The 21,727-nt window shown below is 36.8% G+C and overlaps 1 protein-coding gene across 9 annotated transcripts in view; it reads right to left on the reverse strand.

Moving 5' to 3' along the window:
* STXBP4 (syntaxin binding protein 4) overlaps window positions 1-21,727 on the reverse strand; it is a 182,102-nt gene that overhangs the window by 72,248 nt on the left and 88,127 nt on the right. For 7 of the 9 annotated variants that reach the window (XR_007146874.1, XR_007146875.1, XM_047832841.1 and 4 more), the window contains 4 exons: window positions 18,386-18,562; window positions 10,924-11,040; window positions 10,365-10,414; window positions 7,964-8,097 (listed from right to left, as the gene is read on the reverse strand). Coding sequence is in view for 6 of the 9 variants with exons in the window: in XM_047832841.1 (XP_047688797.1) it covers window positions 7,964-8,097; window positions 10,365-10,414; window positions 10,924-11,040; window positions 18,386-18,562 (478 nt within the window). In the remaining 3 variants the exon portion in view is untranslated. The remainder of the gene's footprint in view (window positions 1-7,963; window positions 8,098-10,364; window positions 10,415-10,923; window positions 11,041-18,385; window positions 18,563-21,727) is intronic. The other 2 variants (XR_007146877.1, XM_047832844.1) reach the window with 1 other exon arrangement.

Here is a 21,727-nt window from a genome sequence, read left to right on the forward strand (position 1 = left end):
TTTGGCATTATTAAATAACTTCAGCACTTCAATTCTCAGGAATGTGTTTAATGAAAAAGGCAAATACCCAAGAGTTAATTAATGTGCAGAAGGAACAATAGGAAAATATGAGATAGTTGAAGATTGAAGATGACAACAGATAATTGCTTTGTGCTTCTGGACTTCTGGTTACTCACTGACCTTGTATGTGCGTGAATATTAAGTTTAAACATGAATACTGAATTTCACGTGTTTCAAAATGTTATATACACTGATGAAATACTAAATCTCTTTTTAAAAATGAATATTTGTTCCTTGCTATTCAAACCTAGCCCAAGCTACTATCCTGTCCCAAGTCAGTCACTGCAAAACCATGTAGTCTTTCTGCTTTTTTTACTCTGCTACTCTTACAGCCCACTTTTAAACAAAAGCAAGAATGAGCTTTTAAAAATGTAGATCAGATCAGGTTTCTTCTCCTGCTTAAAACCACCGACGGCTACTATGACACTCAAAATAACATGCAAACTCCTTAGAATGGTGTTCAGAGCCCTGTATGGTCCAGCTTCTTTCTCTATCTTTACCCTTAGCTCATGTTAACTCCTCTGTTTGCTCATATGTATCAGCAACTCAGAATTTCTCCTAAGTCCCTCCAATATGTCAAGATTGCTCCTATCTGACTATAGATGCTGGAGAGGATGTGGAGAAACAGGAACCCTCTTGCACTGTTGGTGGGAATGCAAAGTGGTGCAGCTGCTCTGGAAAACAGTGTGGAGGTTCCTCAAAAAATTAAAAATAGACCTACCCTATGACCCAGCAGTAGCACAGCTAGGAATTTACCCAAGGGATACAGGAGTACTGATGCATAGGGGCACTTGTACCCCAATGTTTATAGCGGCACTCTCAACAATAGCTAAATTATGGAAAGAGCCTAAATGTCCATCAACTGATGAACGGATAAAGAAATTGTGGTTTATATACACAATGGAATACTACGTGGCAATGAGAAGGAATGAAATATGGCCTTTTGTAGCAACATGGATGGAACTGGAGAGTGTTATGCTAAGTGAAATAAGTCATACAGAGAAGGACAGATTCCATATGTTTTCACTCCTATGTGGATCCCGAGAAACTTAACAGAAGACCATGGGGGAGGGGGAGAAAAAAAAAACGGTTAGAGAGGAAGGGAGCCAAAACATAAGAGACTCCTAAAAACTGAGAACAAACTGAGGGTTTATGGGGGGTGGGAGGGAGGGGTGGGTGGGTGATGGGTATTGAGGGCACCTGTTGGGATGAGCACTGGGTGTTGTATGGAAATCAATTTGACAATAAATTTCATTAAAAAAAAAAGATTGTGCCTATCTCAAGGTTTTCATACTTGGTCAGAAAAACTCGTCCCATAGATTTTCTCCTGGCTGAATCCTGGCTCAAAAGTCATCTCTTCAAAGAGGTGTAGCATTCTCACTTATACATCACCTGGTTTTATTGTATGTACAACAGTCATCACTGTCTGGGATTGTTCACTTTGCTAATTTGATTGTCCATTTTTACCCTTACAATTTACTGAAGCAGCTTGACAGTAGGGACTTTGTATGCTATTATCCCACTGCCTAGGTCACAGTCTGACTCATTGCAGATACTCAATAAATAGATCGTGAATAATGAATTAATACATCTAAATGGTTACTTCAAAAAAAATATTTTAAAGAGACAGAGTGCAAGCAGGAGAGAGGGGCAGAGGAAGAGAGAGACCGAATCTCAAGCAGACTCCATGCTCAGTACAGAGCCCAACGTGGGGCTCGATCCCATGACCCAGGGATCATGACCCGAGCTGAAACCAAGAGTCAGATGCTCATTTGACTGAGCCACTCAGGTGTCCCAATGGTTACCTTTTCTTTATTTCTTAAATTTTTATTTATTTATTTTTCAGAGACGGTGAGGAGCAGAGAGAGGTGGGTACAGAGAATCTGAAGTGGGCTCCACATGGACAGCAGAGAGCTCTATGCAGGGCTCGAACCCATGAACTGTGAGATCATGACCTGAACGTCAGGCAGATGCTTAACCAACTGAGCCGCCCAGGTGCCCCAATGGTTACCTTTTCTTAAGTTACATATTTTTCTCTCACTTTTTTTTTCTGGAAATAAAACTGTACTAGGAAAGAAATTACTTATTTCCTTGAAGCTAACAATAATTCACTCATTTAAAGCAAAATTAAATAACCCAAGCAGAGTTTCTTTCCCAGAGATCACCCAAGATTTGATATATTTTCTTAACAGAACATCACAGCAGTGACCTACTTTCAATTTGCAACAATACAAGAGAATATAGGAGCTCACCATTTTCCTTGAATGGTAAGACAACACCAATATTTACAATGGGTATTATCTAGCTCTAAATGATCAAGTCACTAGAGAACAGATCTACTTTACTACAAAAACAGGTAAAATTGCCTCCAAATGGCATCAGAGACATGTAAACTATCCCCTTATTCTTGGATATCTATATCTATATATATCTATATATATATATATAGCCATAATAACTTTATGGAGAAGCAAATACCATCATGCCCATTCTAAATAGTATAGCTGACTTTCACCAAAAATATATGACTTCTCTTTTGATATACTCATGTTAGCTTATAAAAATGTGTGCTGGGAGAAACAAAAAAAAAGCAGTGATAACAGTTTGAGAATCAGACTAAGTACAATGAGAAGATGCTATATCAAGTCTGAGTTCTGGATCTAAAAGAAAAAAAATCATAAAGTCCTACAAATGTTGCAGTACGACATTTCCCCTTTTTCTCATAAAACCTTTTCCCATCTGCCTAAATAACTTCTAATTAGCTTCAGAATATAAAGACAAAAAGCATCTATTACTGACATTCTAATTTTAAAAGTTAAAATACTGCTAGTTTCAGACAGTAAGGAACATCTGAATTGATGCAGGAAGCTCCCACAGACAAATATATGTAATCAGATAGTCATTGCTTGGTAGGGGTAAAGTTCACCTTCATTTTCAGTTGGTTGAGTAAAAAATTATAGAATTATTCAACCACTCTATAACAGTTGAATATCCATAATTCTGCTATTATAAGAAATGCTGTGATCCAAATACTTATATATGCATTTTTAAGCACATCTTTCATTATTTTCTTTGCAAAATACCAACAGGTAGGATTGTAGGGTTAAAATAAATGACCAACAAAATATTATTTTTGACTTTCAAAAACAGTTTTCAAATAGATATCTTAAAAGCTCTCGATATATACTGCAAAACTGATTCCCAGGAATGTTGTGCCAAATTACATTCCCACCTGTAGTGGATGAGAATATTTACTTTCAACATTAATTACTGGCAGGCCCAGATGGCTCCTAAATTGGATGGATTTTTTTTTTAATGCCTAATATATGAGTAACTTAAGAAAAGAAAGTGTATTCTCCACAGGAAGATTCCTGCTCCTTGCTTCCTTTGCTCAGGCATCATTTGGGTCCTCGTGGGTGTAGAAACCTTGGCTCCAGGTGCTCATCCCAACCTCATGAATCTCTGAAGCTTAAGAGCTCACTTATCATTACAGTTTTACTCTCTGTTCTTGGTGCAGGGAGACGTGAATTTTTTGGTTTTCATCTTTTAAATACACAAACATAATCTTAAATGTCATTTCTAAGTGTAGGAGCAGAATGGGGAGGTTTTGGCATGAGATCACTCTACCATCTTGGTAGATGGTAGTCTATTCTAAATCTTGACAGCTCTATTTTCTTGCTTTAACACTGTGGACTTTATCATGATCATATATTGGTATGCTTATGTATATATTTGTTTAAAAGATCTTGAATGAAATGTGTGTGTATGTATACACACACACACACACACACACACACACACACACACGTTATGTATTTCTCTTTATAGAAACTTGATGTAGAGAACTCTACTCAGAATTGGATTTTGACCTTTGAAACAATGTGTGGACCCTCTGGTTGCACTGACATTTAACCACGTTGTTGTTGGAGTTACCCTCTCAAAGCTCTGGCTGGGGCTGGCCAGTGTATACTTGTGTTGTGAGTATAAGGATGATGCAGTAGTCTGAGGGGAGTGAGAGGTGAGCCAAGACCAGAGGTGGCTGTGAAGAGTGGGATGGCATTTGGTGCAGAAGCCACTGTTCTGGGCTCCCTTTGCATTTAAAGTGTCCTGTGTGCCCCAGTGCATGTCGATGCATGTGCGCATGTCACTGTGTGTCTTTGCTGCCTAAGAGACCAAGCCCCAGTCAGCTTTCTGCTTGACACAGAATCTGTGTGAATCCTGAGGATTCCAAAAATGCCATTGACTCACCAAGATAAAAGAGGAAAAAGAGTCCATCTGCCCCCCTAGTGAGTCTTTGGCTTTATTCATTACCCCTTCAAATTAGAATGCATTAAGGGCTGTCCTCCTGCCAGAAGGACCTCCAATTATCCCATAATTGCCACTGTTGTTAGGCAGGGAGAGTAACAAGTTGGGCATTTGTGCTTTCCTTGTATGTGGCCTCCCCTGCCCTATCGAAGTTTTTGGGATTTGCCTGTAACTACAAGTGCTTTTGAAGATTTTTACTCTATTTTTATATTCCATCTATCATTTCCATGGGAATCGTGAAGGAAGGTGGATGCCTGTGTTTGTGCTGCCCATCTACGAGGAAGTCAGTAAGTTCTTATTAAAGATCTCCTATGGAATAGCTGACCAGTTATTATTTTATTATGCGTTTTATTTTTTTTTTTTTTAATTTTTTTTCAATGTTTTTATTTATTTTTGGGACAGAGAGAGACAGAGCATGAACGGGGGAGGGGCAGAGAGAGAGGGAGACACAGAATCGGAAACAGGCTCCAGGCTCTGAGCCATCAGCCCAGAGCCTGACGCGGGGCTCGAACTCACGGACCGCGAGATCGTGACCTGGCTGAAGTCGGACGCTTAACCGACTGCGCCACCCAGGCGCCCCTTATTATGCGTTTTAAAAGTAGAACTGCTTCTTCCTGCCTTTGTAACAGAATTATTTTGTGAAACTAGATGTCAATCAAAGATTTAAGTTCAAAACAAGTAGTTATTTCAAATAAAGATTACACTAAAACATTATGATATTGACCATGTAAATACTGATGGAGATCGATCGATAGAGGCACCTGTAGGGGTTCCAATACTGATTGAAAATGCCTATTTTGTCTACATGCTATTTCAGTGGAGGCAGTACAGTGGAACAGACCAAAATTTTGTTATAGTTAGCAAAAAAACAACTGAAAGATAAGATGCTGATTGAGACATTTAGCCATGGTTTCCTGTGATGATTACATTATAACTCAAAATTGAAAATAACATTATATGTTATACATTAAGGAAAGCTCTCATCTGTCATATTTTTCAAATGGATCCAAACTGAAAGATTTAGACGATAGTTACTTAATACTTAGCACAGAGAAAAAGTAGTTTTAAATTAGCTGCTTTACATGATAATAATGTGGTATCAGCATTAGCAGCACCAGCAGTAGCAATGTCCATTAATGAACACCTTATACTACCAGGTGCTCCGTTGGCTACTTTACATGTATCTCATTTAATCCTCCAACCCTGCCAGTTTAGATATTATGAACTCCACCTTTTATATGAGGGAAGAGGACCAGAGGTTAATTAATTTGCCCAATGAAGTTGGATGGCTAACTGGGGTATTCCCTGGGGCACCTCCAAGGATCATCAGAAATTCTGCAGAGCACTGTTTACATGGGTTCAAACTGTTCCTCGAGGATGCCTCTATGATTCACATAATTCTCCATTGCTACAGCTATCCCGATGAGAGCTGGATGGCCAGGTTTGCAAGGCTGTAAAAAGCACTCGTGCCCTCTGTGACCCTACATCTAGGTTCTTAAGTTGGGGTTTATAAACACTCTGAAGATGGATGCAAATGTATATAATTGCACATGTCTGGTAACAGGGCTTTCTCCAGATTTCAGTAGAGGCCACCATCTAAAAAAGGTTCAGAATTATCTTCTAGATATTCCATCAGAGACTGGGTTTAAACTATAACACCCAAGAAATCTGATTCTCATTTCTGAGGAAATCCCATTGTATAACATCCTAGATTATACTTATGTTAAGAAGAAAGTAAAGGCAATTACCCAAGAGAAAATTCTGAATTGTAACTTGAAATAACCAGACAGTCACGCCAAAGGAAATGAGGTAGAGGCTGCAGCTGAATTATCTACCTCATGGTAGTAATTTTCTGCTTTCCATTACATATAGAAAAGCGACTGCATAAAGAGAAAGAAAATGAGCTGAGTTTATCTGAATTATCAAACTGAAAAAGATAGGTCATAAAAATTATGAAAGTACTGGGAATACATGCCAATGTTAGCAATTATATCTCTAAATAAATAAAAAAGACAACGCAGAAACTATTTGCTAGTTTAAACAGCAAATGAGGTACAATCTTACGACATAAAAAGTGCCGATGGAATTTTTCACTTCTCTTCCAAAGGAGTTCTGCTGAATTTCAAATATTTTCTTTGAATAATCATGTTTGACAAATGTAAAGGTTAATGTTAGCAAGGTAATTAAAATTAATGATGGCAGTGTCCGCTGGGCTATGTGTGTGTATGCAGGTGTTTCCCTCCACTGGTCCCACCCTAACTTAAAAATGTCTGATATTTTAAATTCTGAGTGTACACATAATACATTAGAAGTGATTATTTTCATCTATCCTGAAACCCACAGAATTTCTTCACATAGAGAGTTGTTATAGGGTTTTTGAAATATAATTTGATTTTTTTTAATGTAACAGGTTATACAAAATTAAGAAAAAAACCTCACTGCACAAATTGTGCATGGTTTCCAATTCTCTTTCTATAACATAGTTTTGAAGTTAAAAGTTACCCCAAAGGGTCTTTGAATATTATCCTCTACAAAGCCAAACCATTTACTACACAGGACTTTACTCAAAACTTATTATTTGGGTATTTTGTGAACAAAGAGTTTTTTCTGTGCCTCTCTACATTTATATTTATATATATTTGATATCTCGTCCCCAGCATAGGGAAGATTAAGAGTGGCAAACAGAGACAGTGGAATGCTAGAGGCTAGCATAAAGACAACCAGCAGACAGACTGACATCAAGAGAAGAGACAGAAGAACAAACAAATTAAAAGGGAGTCCAAATCCATGAAGAGGCAAAAGTGCTGGGAGACAGGAGGAGGGAAGGATGGAAATGACTGATCACTTAAGCTCTCCCCAAGGATCTCCCTGTCTGCCGGGACACTGGCATTACTAAGCCTGTTCCCCTGCATCTTTCTAGCCCAGTGCTGACTCTGGGGGTGTCCAGGGACAGATCATGCAGTTCTTTAAGAGAGGTATTCTCCTGGCCCTGGCTCAGGAGGAAATGCCTGAGCCAGCAGCTCTGATGAGTGGGGAACTGGTTCAGCTATTCCATAGCCCTTTAATTAATTACCCTGCTGAGTGCCCCAGGGTCTGTTCCCAGTCTTCCCTGCCTGTGATCCTGGACATTTTTTTCACGGTTCTAGTTAACTTACTGTTTCAGCAGTTTTGTCTTTGATCTTTATTGTGTTTTGGGGTCTTTTGCTCAGCTGGGCTGTACCTTCCATTTTATTCCATCTGTTGTGTATTATTCAAAAATCCCTAAATGTTGGTTCTAACCTTCCAGGTTTCCAGTGCTGTTGTGGATTTATTTTTCTATCTGTTCTTCCATTTCAAAGAGACTTTGGATGGAAGTAGAGGCAAAAACATGCCTTAATCAGCTATCTTCTGTTGGAGGCCATTTCAGGCACTTTAAATAAAGTAAATATTCTCCCCCTACAAGGAGTGTATCGAGATTTTTATCAATTAGCTCTCAGTTTTACTATAGGCAAACCAACGCATTTAACAAAATTAAACTGTCAAGCTTGAAATCTCCTTTTGTTTTGTTAAATGAATTACTGGGGGGGGGGGGGGAAGTGAAAAAATGCAGAAAACTTACAATCCATATCAAGTATGGCCCGAACAGATTTAACAAGTTCCTTAGATTCAAGTGCCAGTGTTGCTGCGATGTTACGTCCGTTCCTTCCCAGGGGTGTGAGGGAAGTCTGAGAAGCTAACAAAGCTCTTCTTTCACTGTGATGGCAATAACGCAAAGATGAGCTTATTACACAATAAATAGCATCCATCTTGGCTGAATCTGAACTCTTGTGTACAAAAATATTTGTATTTCTCGGAATATTGAATTCTTACAGTCATAAAATGAAGTAATCACAAAACATTTCTGTTTTCTATTCTTCGACATATTTAAAGAATTAGACTGACCTGATAAGAAGGAGAAATAAATCATTTGTTGGGCTTATTTTGTGAGTGCTTATGTTATGCTAACATGATGTAGCCTTTTATTTAGTTTTGTAAAAATTCAAATGAAGCACTCAGACGTAAATTTATTAAGCATTTACTGTTACTTCTTATAATATTAAATATAATTTCAATGTGTATGTGCTCCTGAAATTTCTCTTAAGCTCTTCCATTTGTTGTCCCTAAATCTAAACAGCATTTATAACACTTTTTGGAGATGCAAATGTCACCTGAAATGAATGCACTCTTTTGTAATTTAAAATGCTAGGTTTTACTGCAAAAAACCATCACATTAAAGCTTTCATTTGAAAAGGGACAATTTTGGGGCGCCTGGGTGGTGCAGTCGGTTAAGCGTCCGACTTCAGCCAGGTCACGATCTCGCGGTCCGTGAGTTCGAGCCCCGCGTCAGGCTCTGGGCTGATGGCTCGGAGCCTGGAGCCTGTCTCCAATTCTGTGTCTCCCTCTCTCTCTGCCCCTCCCCCGTTCATGCTCTGTCTCTCTCTGTCCCAAAAATAAATAAAAACGTTGAAAAAAAAAAAAATGAAAAGGGACAATTTTAAACTGATAACAAAACTATTATTATTTATAGTCCATCTTCTTAAGCATGATGATATTCATTCACAAGGAGACACTAAAGCATCAATTCTCAAATTCAAATACAGAGCCTTTATTCTGTGTTGAATGATCAAGACCTAAATTTATTACAGAAGACATAGATATTAGAAAGACTGAACCATACTGTACTAGAGTTTCAGTTTCTAAGACATGGTGAAAAGTTGCTTAATATTGTTTTTTAAAGTTACCTTTTTTTCCATGAACCAGTTTAAGTTTGAGGGCAAGCTCTGGCTTTTGAATAGTCATTTTTAACCTTCATTTTTAATACCAAAACTTCTGAATTATTATTCAAGGTCACAATGAGACCTTGGAGGGTGGGGACGGGAAATACATCTAACCATACAAGGGAATCTGATTGCTGAGTATTTTAACATTGTTATTGAAAATAATTATGAAATTCATGTTATCTTCATTTTATCTTGCATCATAAGCAGCATGGAGAGCAATGTCTGATCTTTCATTAGAATAAAGCATGACAATAAAGTGAGTTCAAAAGTATACTATTATCACATAAAGTACAGAGTAATCAAATTACTATGATGTACACCTGAGACTAATATAACATTGTGGGTCAACTATATTTTAATAATAATTTTTTTTTAAGTGTACTACCATAGACATTCTTCTAAGGTTAAAAAAAATGCTATGTGGAACCCTAAAATAGAATAAGAATACAATGAATCATCATTTATTAAACTGGTGTTTTCATAGGGAAGGGCAGAGTTCTCCTGTCTGCAAGTATGCATTGCTGGAAGTAGAAGTACATTGCTAGTGGCAGCTTTTACAAGACGAGGGAAAAAAACTGCTGTGAAAATGTATAAACAGGAAACTTTCGTTTCTGTATCTCTCATTATGTATCACAATGACCAAAGACTTGCAGTTTGAAATACATAAATTGTATTAGTATGTTTGTAGCTCTTAGTAAGAAACTTTGAATTGGAAACAATCTGTGAACAGTAACAAAATCAAGGTGTATTCTCCAAATATGTATATTTTTTTATGTCTACTGAATGTTGAAAATGAAAGAAACCGATTGTATGAACATGTTTTATAAAATTGTTTGCCATAACAACTGATCTGCTGGCTTGAGACTGACCTTTAAAGTGATTTTTATTTAGACACAGGATGCTTATAGAACTTCAAGGTAATCCCCTCTTTACAGAATTCCTGACAAAAACAATATAGGTGATTCCTACCTCAATAGAGTACTAGGTTACAGTGACTGACTAAATACCTCCAGGAATTTCTTTTACAGAAATGGGGTCAAAAACAACACGTCCTTGTATCTGTTTCCACAAGACATTAAAAACAGCATCAAATCATTATGTAGCATCTTAAGGCTATTTAAGAGATTTCTAGTATTTTAGTCACAATTACCAAATGAAAAACGTAATCATACTCTACAGTAAACACTTAAATGTTCTTACCTTAAATTTGATAAAGGATAAGAATTATCAGAAAGTAATTCTTGAATAGTCTAGAGACAAATAAGATAGTAAAGGAGATATGTAAGTTTGATATTTTTAAAACATTTTTTCTTACTTAACTAATGTTTATAACCTCCCTCCTCCTTTCACTCCCAATTGATTAAAAGGTGTTTCTGTTATGTGGGGAAAAAAGAATCAATTACATTGACATGCAATGCCACTCAGATGTGTAATAATAGCTATGGAAACATTTTTTTATAGGGTAAATATTTATCAAATAATATTTGTATAGTATTAACAGTTTTGAAAAAGAATTAAAAAAACATAGTATATATTTGGGACCATGTTATCCTGTCTGGATTATTGCTCTTAAGAATCTATTTGTTAGCTGGTCTTTTCATTATTTATGCAATTTTAAAATTGGCTGCTGGTTAGCATTGCTGTTTTGAGCCCAGAGAATATCTCACTAGCCACCAAACACCATGACATTTATCTGAGTGTCAGTCATATATAGATTTCTTAAAAATGGGCATAAGGTAATGTTAATGGGAAAATTTACCTCTACAAAATGAAGAAGCTTTTCAGTGGATGCCTCAAAAGTTTTTCGAGCCATTTCCGATTTTCGCAATTGGCAGTCGAGCACTGTGATTCTCTTTCTTAACTCCTGAACACTTTCCTGGATAGAGGTATCAAAAGGAGGGTCTTAAACATTTCTTTGATTTTATATCAGTGGCTCCTATGTTCAGTTTTTATTAACTAATATCCAACATTACCATATTATTTATTTTCTCTTAGTGTACTTATCTTCTGATTTGGGGAGGCACTTAATTAACTGTATATGCATATTTAAAAGTTAGACTGTATAGGGATGCTGCAAATTTTACAAGATAAGCTGCATATGGCTTTATTGATTCTTATAGTAAAATACATTTGAATTGAGTTTATCATTGTTTTGTTTTTGTTTACAACACGGCTTACCAGCTGCTGACAGAAATCACTACCAGTGTGGCATAACAAAAATTACTGAGAATACACATATATATTTAATGTAATATGATATAATGTAAAGATGAGCTGGCAGAGAAGTAAAGGGATCCTGTGAACAGTAAAAGAATCCCATTGACAGTAAAGGAATTTCATGAAGACAAACAACAACAATGCTGGGTGAACCTACTTATAAAAGAGAATGCTGAAGCATAATTTGCTCTGAGGGTATATCTTTGGGCACACATGGCAAATGAGAGAACTTTAATGGGTGAATTGGAAAGAAACAAACCTTACAGAAGTAAATCGATGGTTCTGATTTGGGTTCTGGAGAGTAGGTTAAAAAAAAAAACCTTCATGGGTCCAAACTCATGAAGGTTTGAGGTCATGATTTACATTGCCTGTGTGTCTTGTAAATTTATAAGCTGAAATTTTGGTTTAAATAAGTTCCAGACTGGCAGAAGCAAACACAAAACTTCAGTGGAGGGATATTTTCTCAACTCAGATCTCAAAGAATTTCTACATATAATGTGTCAAAAGAACAGGACCTCAGGAAATAAGCTACCATGAATAAAAGTCAGCTGAAGGAAACAAATTATATAAAGGAAACAAACTACATAAAGACAGCAGATATTGGAGTAATCAGATATAGACTATAAAGTAGTGTTTAATGAGTTTTAAAAATTAGGGAGGAATTTAAGACATGATAAAGGGAAAAATAAACTATAAAAATAGATCCAGATGGCATAAAAAACCAATCTTAAAAATAAAAATATAATCAAAATGAAATCAGAAACTCAATTTATGAGTTTAATATACAATTAGATATAGCTGAAAAGAGAATGGATAAACTGGAAGGCAGAGGTAAAGAAGGTTTTCATAATGCAGCAGAAAAATAAAATGGGAGGATATAAAAAAAGGAGAAGAGGTAAGGAGAAAATAACTAGATGAAGATATAGTATATACTCAATCTGAATGAGGGTTCAGAAAGAATGAAAGAGACATAGCTCAGGATAACAATTTGGAGTTTTTCAGATATAACAAAAGAATGTTTCTCAGATCAGGAAACTCAGTGAATCTCAAGCACTATAAATAAAAATAAGCCAACACATGACTCATCACAAACTGCTGAACACAGATGATAAAGAGATCTTAAAATCATCAAGAAAGAAACAATGTATTGCAAACAAATAACAGATTGGCTGCTGATATCACAATCATAGAATAAAGACACTGAAAGAAATTAAGTGCAAACTTACTTTAAATGTAGCACATATGTATTTCAAGAGCAAGAGTTCAATAAAGATGTTTTCAGACAAACGAAAATGAAGAGAATGTGTTACCAACAGATTCTCATTAAACACATTTCTAACAGCTGTACTTCAGGAAGGAAATAATTTTAGCAAGAAGGACTGAGATACAAAAAAGAATGCTGGACACAGAAAATGGTAAAGAAGGCATCTATTGAAACAAAAGTTGACTCCACAAAAGAAACTGTGATAGTGTCTAACTTATGGTGTTAAAAGTTAAGAAAGAACTAAAATACTGACAAAAATAGAAATTAAGTAGGAAGGAATGATTGGATTTAGGTTTTAAAGTACTATCATATTGGGGCGCCTCGGTGGCGCAGTTGGTTAAGCGTCCAACTTCAGCCAGGTCATGATCTCGCGGTCTGTGAGTTCAAGCCCCGTATCAGGCTCTGGGTTGATGGCTCAGGGCCTGGAGCCTGTTTCCGATTCTGTGTCTCCCTCTCTCTCTGCCCCTCCCCTGTTCATGCTCTGTCTCTCTCTGTCCCAAAAATAAATAAACGTTAAAGTACTATCATATTTAGAAGCAGGGGAAAATTAGTGATTAGTTTTATAATTTGAGTGAAAATAGAATGTTAAAATTTCTAAGATAATCATTAAAAATTAGAAACAGAGTACATACCTTCTATAAACCAGCAGAAGGAAATACATGGAATGGGAAGTGGGGAACACAGGAGAAATCTGAACCAATTGAAAAAAAACCAAACAGACAAGGAGTACCTGGGTGGCTCAGTTGGTTAAGCATCTGACCCTTGATTTTGGCTCAGGTCATGATCTCACAGTTCATGGGATCAAGCCCCAGATAAAGCCCCATGTTGGGCTCTGCACTGACAGCGTGGAGCCTGCTTGGGATTCTTTCTCCCTCTCTCTCTGCCCCTCCCGGCTCACACTCTCTTTCTCACAAAATATAAACAAAAAATAAACATTAAAAACCAAACAAACAAACAGGCAAGACATGGCACATTGAAAGAAAAAAAAAAAAAACACAACCAAAAACTAAAGCACAAATAAAATGTATAAATTAAAGAGGGTAGAAATGAAGCCAATGGCATTATCAAATAAAACAGGGTAAATGGAAAGATCTTTCCAATTAAAGGTCAAAAATTAGTAAGATGAGGGAACAATTCAGCTATATGTTGTTTACCACATACACAATTAAAATGTGAGGACAATGCAAAGTTAAAAGTGAAAGGAAGGAAAACAGATACACCATAAATACCAAAAGAAAACTGGTGTAACTATTTTAGTATTAATCAAAAATAAATATTAGGGGGAATATAAGATTGATAAATTGAAGAGTCACAACATTCCATAAAGGATGATAATGTAATTCCAAGCCTATATATGGCTAAAAACATTACTTTTTTAAAAAAGGGGGGGAGATTTTTTCTTCTTCTTATTTTTTTAACATTTATTTATTTTTGAGAGAGACAGACAGACAGACAGAATGTGCGTGTGTGAGAGAGCACCAGTAGGGGAGGGGCAGAGGAGCGGGAGACACAGACTACAAAGCACAGAGCCTTCAGCACAGAGCCTGACATGGGGCTTGAACCCATGAGCTGTGAGATCATGACCTGAGCCGAAGTTAGACGCTTAACTCACTGAGCCACCCAGGCGCACCAAAAAAAAAAGGAAGATTTTAACGCATTTCTCTGACAAAGAAATTAAGATGACTAGAGAAAAGCTGGACTTTACAATTAATGAATCTGATCTAGTGGAATATATAAAATGATACATCAAAAAAACATGAAGAATTCTTTTGAAGCTCACTTTGACCATGTGTGAACACTGGCTATACAGTATAAGCCACAAAGCAACCGCCAACATATTTTGGAATCGATTATACTATAGACTAGATTCTCTGGCCACAATGCAATTATCCGGTCTTTTGCTTCAGTGGTGTTTATAAAGACTCAATCATAAACATGTAAATTCTTCCCGAATTCATCTATATATTTAACTTATTTTCAGTAAAAATTCCAGTAGTTTTTTTTTCTTTTGGTTGAATTTATAAAAGACACATAAAAGGACAAAGGGTCACGTAGCCAACATACTTTTAAAGAAAAAGAAGTAGGCAGGATGGTCATATATCAAGATTCCCTATAAAAGTTATAGTAACCAAAACCGTATGTTATTTGTGCAAGAATGTACAAATAGACCAGTGAAGGAGAATAGTGGCCCTCAGAAAGATAAATGCAAATGAAATCTTGATATATGACAGACCTGATTTTGTAGATCAATTAGGAAAGAAGAGGCTTTTGAATAAATGGGCCTGGGATAGTTGGTCGTTCATTTAGTATAAAGAAAGAATAAAATGGATCTCCATCCCCATACAATGCTACGAAACCAATGACAGAAAGATCAAAACTTAGAGGCAGATATAAAGAATATCTTTGGGAATAGAAGAACTTGTAAAAGGGCACATAAGGGAAAAGACTGGTAAGTTTGACTACATGAAAGTCAGTGTTTCTTTTGCCACTGGGTGAAAAGTAAGCCATGAATCTGAGAGAAAAGATTTTTAATAACATATAATTTAATATAGGTTTAGTAACTTGAACATGTGAACAATCACTACATATCAATGTGCAAAGAACAACCTAATGGGAAAAACAATTGAAAGTTATGAAAAGGCATTTCAGAAAACATAAATGCCTAACAAGTACATAAATATATGCTCAACTGGCTATCTGGGCCAGGGCAAAAAGCCCTGGTTTATAGCATTTGGGGGTATAAATAATTCCACCACAGCTGATATGAAGCTACCAAACAACCTGATGTCACTGAATATGCAGTTGAGAAGATATGCATACAATCACCTATTGTGAGCCAGTGCTAGCTGGTCCCAACACACCCACGGCTCAAAGTCGTTAGTAATCAGGGAAATCCAAATTAAACCATAATGAGATTTACTTATTACACCTACCAGATTGATATAAATTAAAAGTAAATGAAAACAATGTGTCAGCAAGGATGTGCGGTAAATAGTATCTCTCATTCACTACTGGTGGGAGTAAAAATTGGCTCAAAAGCTTTCAAACACAATTAGGCATGGCCTAGTAAAGTTGATCAATCATCATTCAACCTAGCAATTCCACTCTAAGGTATGAACCCAAGAGAAACTGTTATACATGTGGAGCAGGATATATACAAAAGTGTTTTTATCAACATTGTTCATAATAAAGAAAACAGAAACAATTGGACTGTTCATCAAATACAGAATGGACAAATATACTGTAGTATATCCATTCAAGGGAGTACAAACAAAAAAAACAATGAAAATACATGAACCAACTATAAATTTCAAATAGATGAATTTCAAAAATAAAAGTTTGAGTGAAAAAAGCAAGAATAATACATGTAGGACCATTCTATTTATATAAAGTTGATAAACAGGCAGGACTCAACAACATTTACCAGTAAGAGATAATAAACATATGTGGTAAAATGATCAAGAAAATGGTTAATACTAAATCCAGGAAAGTGGTAACTTCTGAGGGCAAGGGAGAAGATTGTAACTAGGGAGGGTCACTGGATCTTCAAAGGTTTTGGTAATGTTTTATTTCCTAAGCTGGGGGTAAACAGAAAAAATAAAAAATAAAAAAGGTAAGTAAGTATAGAGATAATAAAAGGGAAAACTTGAGGCACCTGGGTGGCTCAGTCGGTTAAGTGTCCGACTTCAGCTCAGGTCATGATCTTGCAGTTTATAGTTCAAGCCCTGTGTTGGGCTCTGTGCTGACAGCTCAGAGCCTGGAGCCTGCTTCAGATTCTGTGTCTCCCTCTCTCTCTCTCTGCTCCTACTCTAATCATGCTGTGTGTCTCTCTCTCTCTATCAAAAAAGTAAACATTAAAAAAATTTTTTTAATTTTATTTTTTTAACGTTTATTTATTTTTGAGACAGAGAGAGACAGAGCATGAACGGGGGAGGGCCAGAGACACAGAATCTGAAACAGGCTCCAGGTTCTGAGCTGTCAGCACAGAGCCCAATGCGGGGCTCAAACTCATGGACCACGAGATCATGACCTGAGCTGAAGTCGGACGCTTAACTGACTGAGCCACCCAGGTGCCCCTAAAAAAAATTTTTTTAAAGGAAAAACTTACAGTGAAAAAAACATAGTTACAAAATGAACCTGTGTCTTAAAAAAGAATATTTGAATCTACGTCCTGCAACATCTTGGTCAATGTCTCTTGAAGCAATCTTAAACAATTAAAAAGAAAAAAACTTTCCTTCTCTTTCTCCACTGGTATTGAGTTTGGAAAATGTTGAGATGCTCTTGTCTAATATTTTTTCTTTGAAAAATAAACAAAAGATTATTTTTTTCAGAGACACGTTAACGGCCAACTTAGAATCTTGTTAGGAGGAATGGTAGGAGACCCCCTTATGCTAAAAAAGCGAAAAACTGAATTAATTACATTGCCAGACAACTTAGGACCAAAATGTCTCTCAGCTAAGAGCTGGAACAGAGAGTTGCAAATAATCTATGCTTAAAAAAGTTTTTTGAATCAATTCATGAGAACTCTTTGAATATTATATTACTTAGAATGTATTTTTAAAGACTGTTGATTACCCCTCCAAAAGTAAACAGAGTTTTATAAAACTGTACTTTTGACATTTTGATTAATTCCCCAAATATTTTCAGAATCATGTTAAAGTTACTCACATGAACTAAGCATGGATCTCTGATTTCAAAATGTAAACACTGGGTCAAAAATAATAAACATATGTAGTATTTCTAAGTATTGTTGCCTTTTCAAGTAATATAACTTTCCCTTAGCCTTGTGTATTATCAAAGTAGGAACATCAGCTCTTTTGGAATCGGTTTAAATGGGCAGATGTGAGAAATGTATTAGTGCCTCTCAAGAGCTAGCCAAAGAAAATTTCAGATTTTCTTCTGCATTTTGCTTTTCTAAAACTGGTTTCACTTCTACTTGGTATATTTAAGGTATTTAACAGTTTTATGTTTATATAGATAGACATAAATTATTCAAATTTGCTTTATGTTTTCTTGAAAGTTGACTGTATTAGAGATGTAAACACCTATCCTAAATGAACTTGTTGAAGTCATTAAATATGTATTTCAATTTACTTAATTTTCTACTTCAGTGAAGTAGAAAATGTGTATGTCTACTATAGTTTTTGAAGACTTTTCAATGAATATAGTATGTATTATGTTAAAAAATCATATAAAAAATTCCCATAAAAAAAGGATCACATTGCCTTATAAATAGCATTCAGTATTTTGCTATTGAAATTGGAGCCTATTAAATTCAAACTCAGTTTCTTCCTATTAATTATCTTGGCCCTGGGCAAAAATTATTTAACATTCACACTTCCTTGAGTGCTCTAATCAAAGAGCAAAACCCATCCCTAGACTCTCCTCCTCCCATCCCCACAAGGCAAATTAGCAAGTTTAGGAACAAATGGAGAAAACCAATGTAATCAATTAAATGTTAAATAGTTCTAGGACTTACTGCCTGAGCTGCACAATGTTGACCAATGACCCAAATAAATTTGGGTCACATGCTTTTTCATCCCCAAGCTATGTGGATAAAGGCAGGCTCACAACCTTCACCTTACCCCCCCATCCCATCACGACACATCATCCTATCATTGAATAATAGAAGACAAACACTGACCTAGTTTAGAAGTGCAGATGAAAAGAAAATGAAAACAGGATACATGACAACGGCAAGGAAACCATGGTAACTAAAAGAGAGGACAGTTTTGCTTACTTTATTTTGGTCCGAATAATCAGCAAGCTGAGCCTTTAGATCTGTGATCTCGGCCTCTAACAGATGGATCACTTCTTCATAGTCCATTTCCATTCCGTGTGCCTGTCGCTGTGCGGCTTCGGCAAGGTGAATCCGACTTCGCAGGGCTCTGGTTTCTTCAACAACAGCTTTGGCTTCCTGAGGATTGCAAAATTCATGCCATTGAAAAAAAGCCATGTTAAAAAAAACCATACAGTTTAAACAAAATATTTTCCTCCCTCTGGAAGTTATAATTCCCAAACTTAATAGATATACATGTGTTCCTCACATATCAATGTGAAAATGAGTCTTCACGTTATTTTATTATGGACAGTAAATGCCTGATCTTACTTTTCCTCTGTGGATCTCCTGGATAATTTTCAGTATAGGATTTCCAACTTCACACAGCTAGCATAACATTTTGGAAATAAGGGAAGTAGAAGGGAATTGAAAATGGAGACTAGAATAAGAACTGGTTCAGAAGATAAAAAGAGTAGGCTTCCACAAAACTCAAGTAGGTGGTAGGGCTCATGTTCTAGAAAGGTGCTTACAGCTTCATCAGATACAGCTGAGAGATCTGTGGTGTAGCAGACTTCCCTGTGGTCCAAGCCCAGGATCCAAAGCTTATTCCTAGACACATCAGTCTAACTGCTATTTCTCCCTTTTGATTTAAGCCAAAAGGTGGAATTCAGTAGCAAAACATATAGCTATTTCTATAGGGTGCAATGCTTACATGACATTTATTAAACATATGTTATGTCCTAGAAGATTCATGTGTCTTTTCTCATTTAACCTCTAGAACAGAGAAAGGCATTATTAAAAACTATTTTATACATAATTAAACAGAGGCTCAGAGAGGTTACCCATTCTGTCCAAGGACACATAGTATTGCCAGAGTTTAAACCTGGGTCTGCTAAACTCGAACATTAATGCTCTTTCACCTTTTTACTCTACAACTAAGTGACAAAACAAATGACAAAACAAACAAACAAATAAAAACAAATAAAAAAATCCCCAAACTAGCTACATTCTCTACCTTAGGAAGAGGATGGAGTGACCAAAACCATTTGTGCTCTCAAAATGTGCTTTGGTGCTGGGTCGACGACAGTCCCCCCAGGACACCTAATATAATTTCACATGGCAGTTATTATACTGTAAACGATTTCTTTTTCTTTACTTGATGCAGAAATATCTTTTCTCTGCAATGGAACTTTCTGCTCCAATTGCCATGGCTAATATTCAACTATGGCTATTTTAATTTTCTCAGAGCTATTATAGGATGCTTGCTTTTGTTTGAGTCTAAATACGTTTGAAATGAAGGGAGAGTTACGAATATGGACATATTTTTAAGGGTCAATTTTTCATTCATACATGCACTAACTGTTTCCTAAGTACTTATTATATGTCAGATTCTGTTTCAGGTACTGAGGACAGAGAACCTAACAAAACAGACAAAAAGTCCTCCCTCATGCACCCCCTCCCCCCCATTTATACTCTAGTTTGGAGAGATAGACAATAAATTAGGGATTATCAGTGAAGACCTTACTGAGAAGACATTTAATCAGAGAGCTGCAGGAAGCAGGGAGCCATGAAGATTTCTCAAAGAGCTTTCTGGGAAAAGGAACCAGTTTGTGCAAAGGCCCTGAGGTGGAACTGTTCCTTGCATCTTTAGAGAAGAGCAAAGAAGCCAGTGTGACAGAAGTAGAGAGTGCTAAGGGACAGGAAGAAGGGAGTAGTAGGACACAAGGAGTGAGGGCAGGGATGGTGTTGGGGTGGAGTGGCAGACCTTAAGAGGCTTTTGTAGGGCATCATAAAAACTTTGGCTTTACTCAGGGTGAGATGGGAAGTTACTAGGGAGTTTGGCGCAGAGAAATGATTATGATCTGACTTAACCTGTAAGTGCAATACTTTTGCAGATGGGTTATGAGTAAATTGTAGGGAGTGGGCAAGGGTGGAGCAGGTGGAAGAAGGGGACAGGCATAAAGTAACTGTGGATTGAACAAGGGTGACAGTGTTGGAGTTGGTGTAAAGTGGTGAGATACTAAATATAGTTTGAAAGTAGAGCTAACAGAAGACTTCATCATCATTAACAGCATTTACTTAGCAGCTAGCACATCCAGACAATCATATTATGTGATAAAAAATACAAAGAGGATAAAAGGTACCTTCCCTTTTATGGCTCAGTTCAGAAAATTAGGTATAACTTAGATAAGTGGAGGAACAGGGTAGGGCATGTTAGACAAAAAGACCAATGTGAACGAAGGAAGAGAGACAAGAAGGAATGTGGTACATTTGAAAAATGGCACTAGATTAATTTTGACTGGAGTAGATGCTTCCTGGGAGAACAATGGATAAAAAAGGTTGAGGAGATACAGGGAAAGAATAAGCAAGGCTCTGGTGGAAATGGCATGACAGGCAAAAGAGCTTGCATCAGGTAAATTTTTTTTTTTTAATGCTTATTTATTTTTGAGAGAGAGAGAGAGAGAGAGAGAGAGAGAGAGAGAAGCAGAAAGAGAGAGACACAGAATCCGAAGCAGGCTCCAGGCTGCGAGCTGTCAGCACAGGGCCCAATGTGGGGCTCGAACTCACAAACCATGACCTGGGCCAAAGTCGGACATCTGACTGACTGAGCCACCCAGGTGCCCCATATCAGGTAACTTTTAAGGCCTTTTGAACAGAAACTGATTTGAGAACAGAGTGTCTCAGAAAGCTAAATCTGGCAGCAGGGTTCAGGATGGAGAGATATGGCCAACCAACTGCCTATCACACCTCTGATTCAAAGAGCTCCATTTCAGCCACAGGAACAAAAGATTCAGCAGTAGGGAATACAGTCAACAGTATTGCAACAGCGTTGCATGGCGACAGAGGGTAATTACAAGCACAGCATAACTGTATGGTTGTTGAATCACTACCTTGTACACCTGAAACTTATGTAACATTGCATGTCAACTATACTCAAATAAAAAAAAACAAAACTTGGGGCGCCTGGGTGGCTCAGTCGGTTAAGCATCCAACTTCAGCTCAGGTCACGATCTCGCAGTCCGTGAGTTCAAGCCCCGCATCGGGCTCTGTGCTGACCGCTCAGAGCCTGGAGCCTGTTTCGGATTCTGTGTCTCCCTCTCTCTCTGACCCTCCCCCGTTCATGCTCTGTCTCTCTCTGTCTCAAAAATAAATAAATGTTAAAAAAAAAAATTAAAAAAACCCAAAACTTAATTTCTTTATTTTTAAAACTGTCTTATAATCAAAAAATATTGTTACAAAGAACTATCTGGGTAAATAAAATAACATTTATGAAGCCACATCAATTGGTTCAGGCCAGGTGAC

The sequence above is a fragment of the Prionailurus viverrinus genome, chromosome E1 (genome assembly GCF_022837055.1).
Source record: "Prionailurus viverrinus isolate Anna chromosome E1, UM_Priviv_1.0, whole genome shotgun sequence".
Classification (NCBI taxonomy): Eukaryota; Metazoa; Chordata; class Mammalia; order Carnivora; family Felidae; genus Prionailurus; species Prionailurus viverrinus.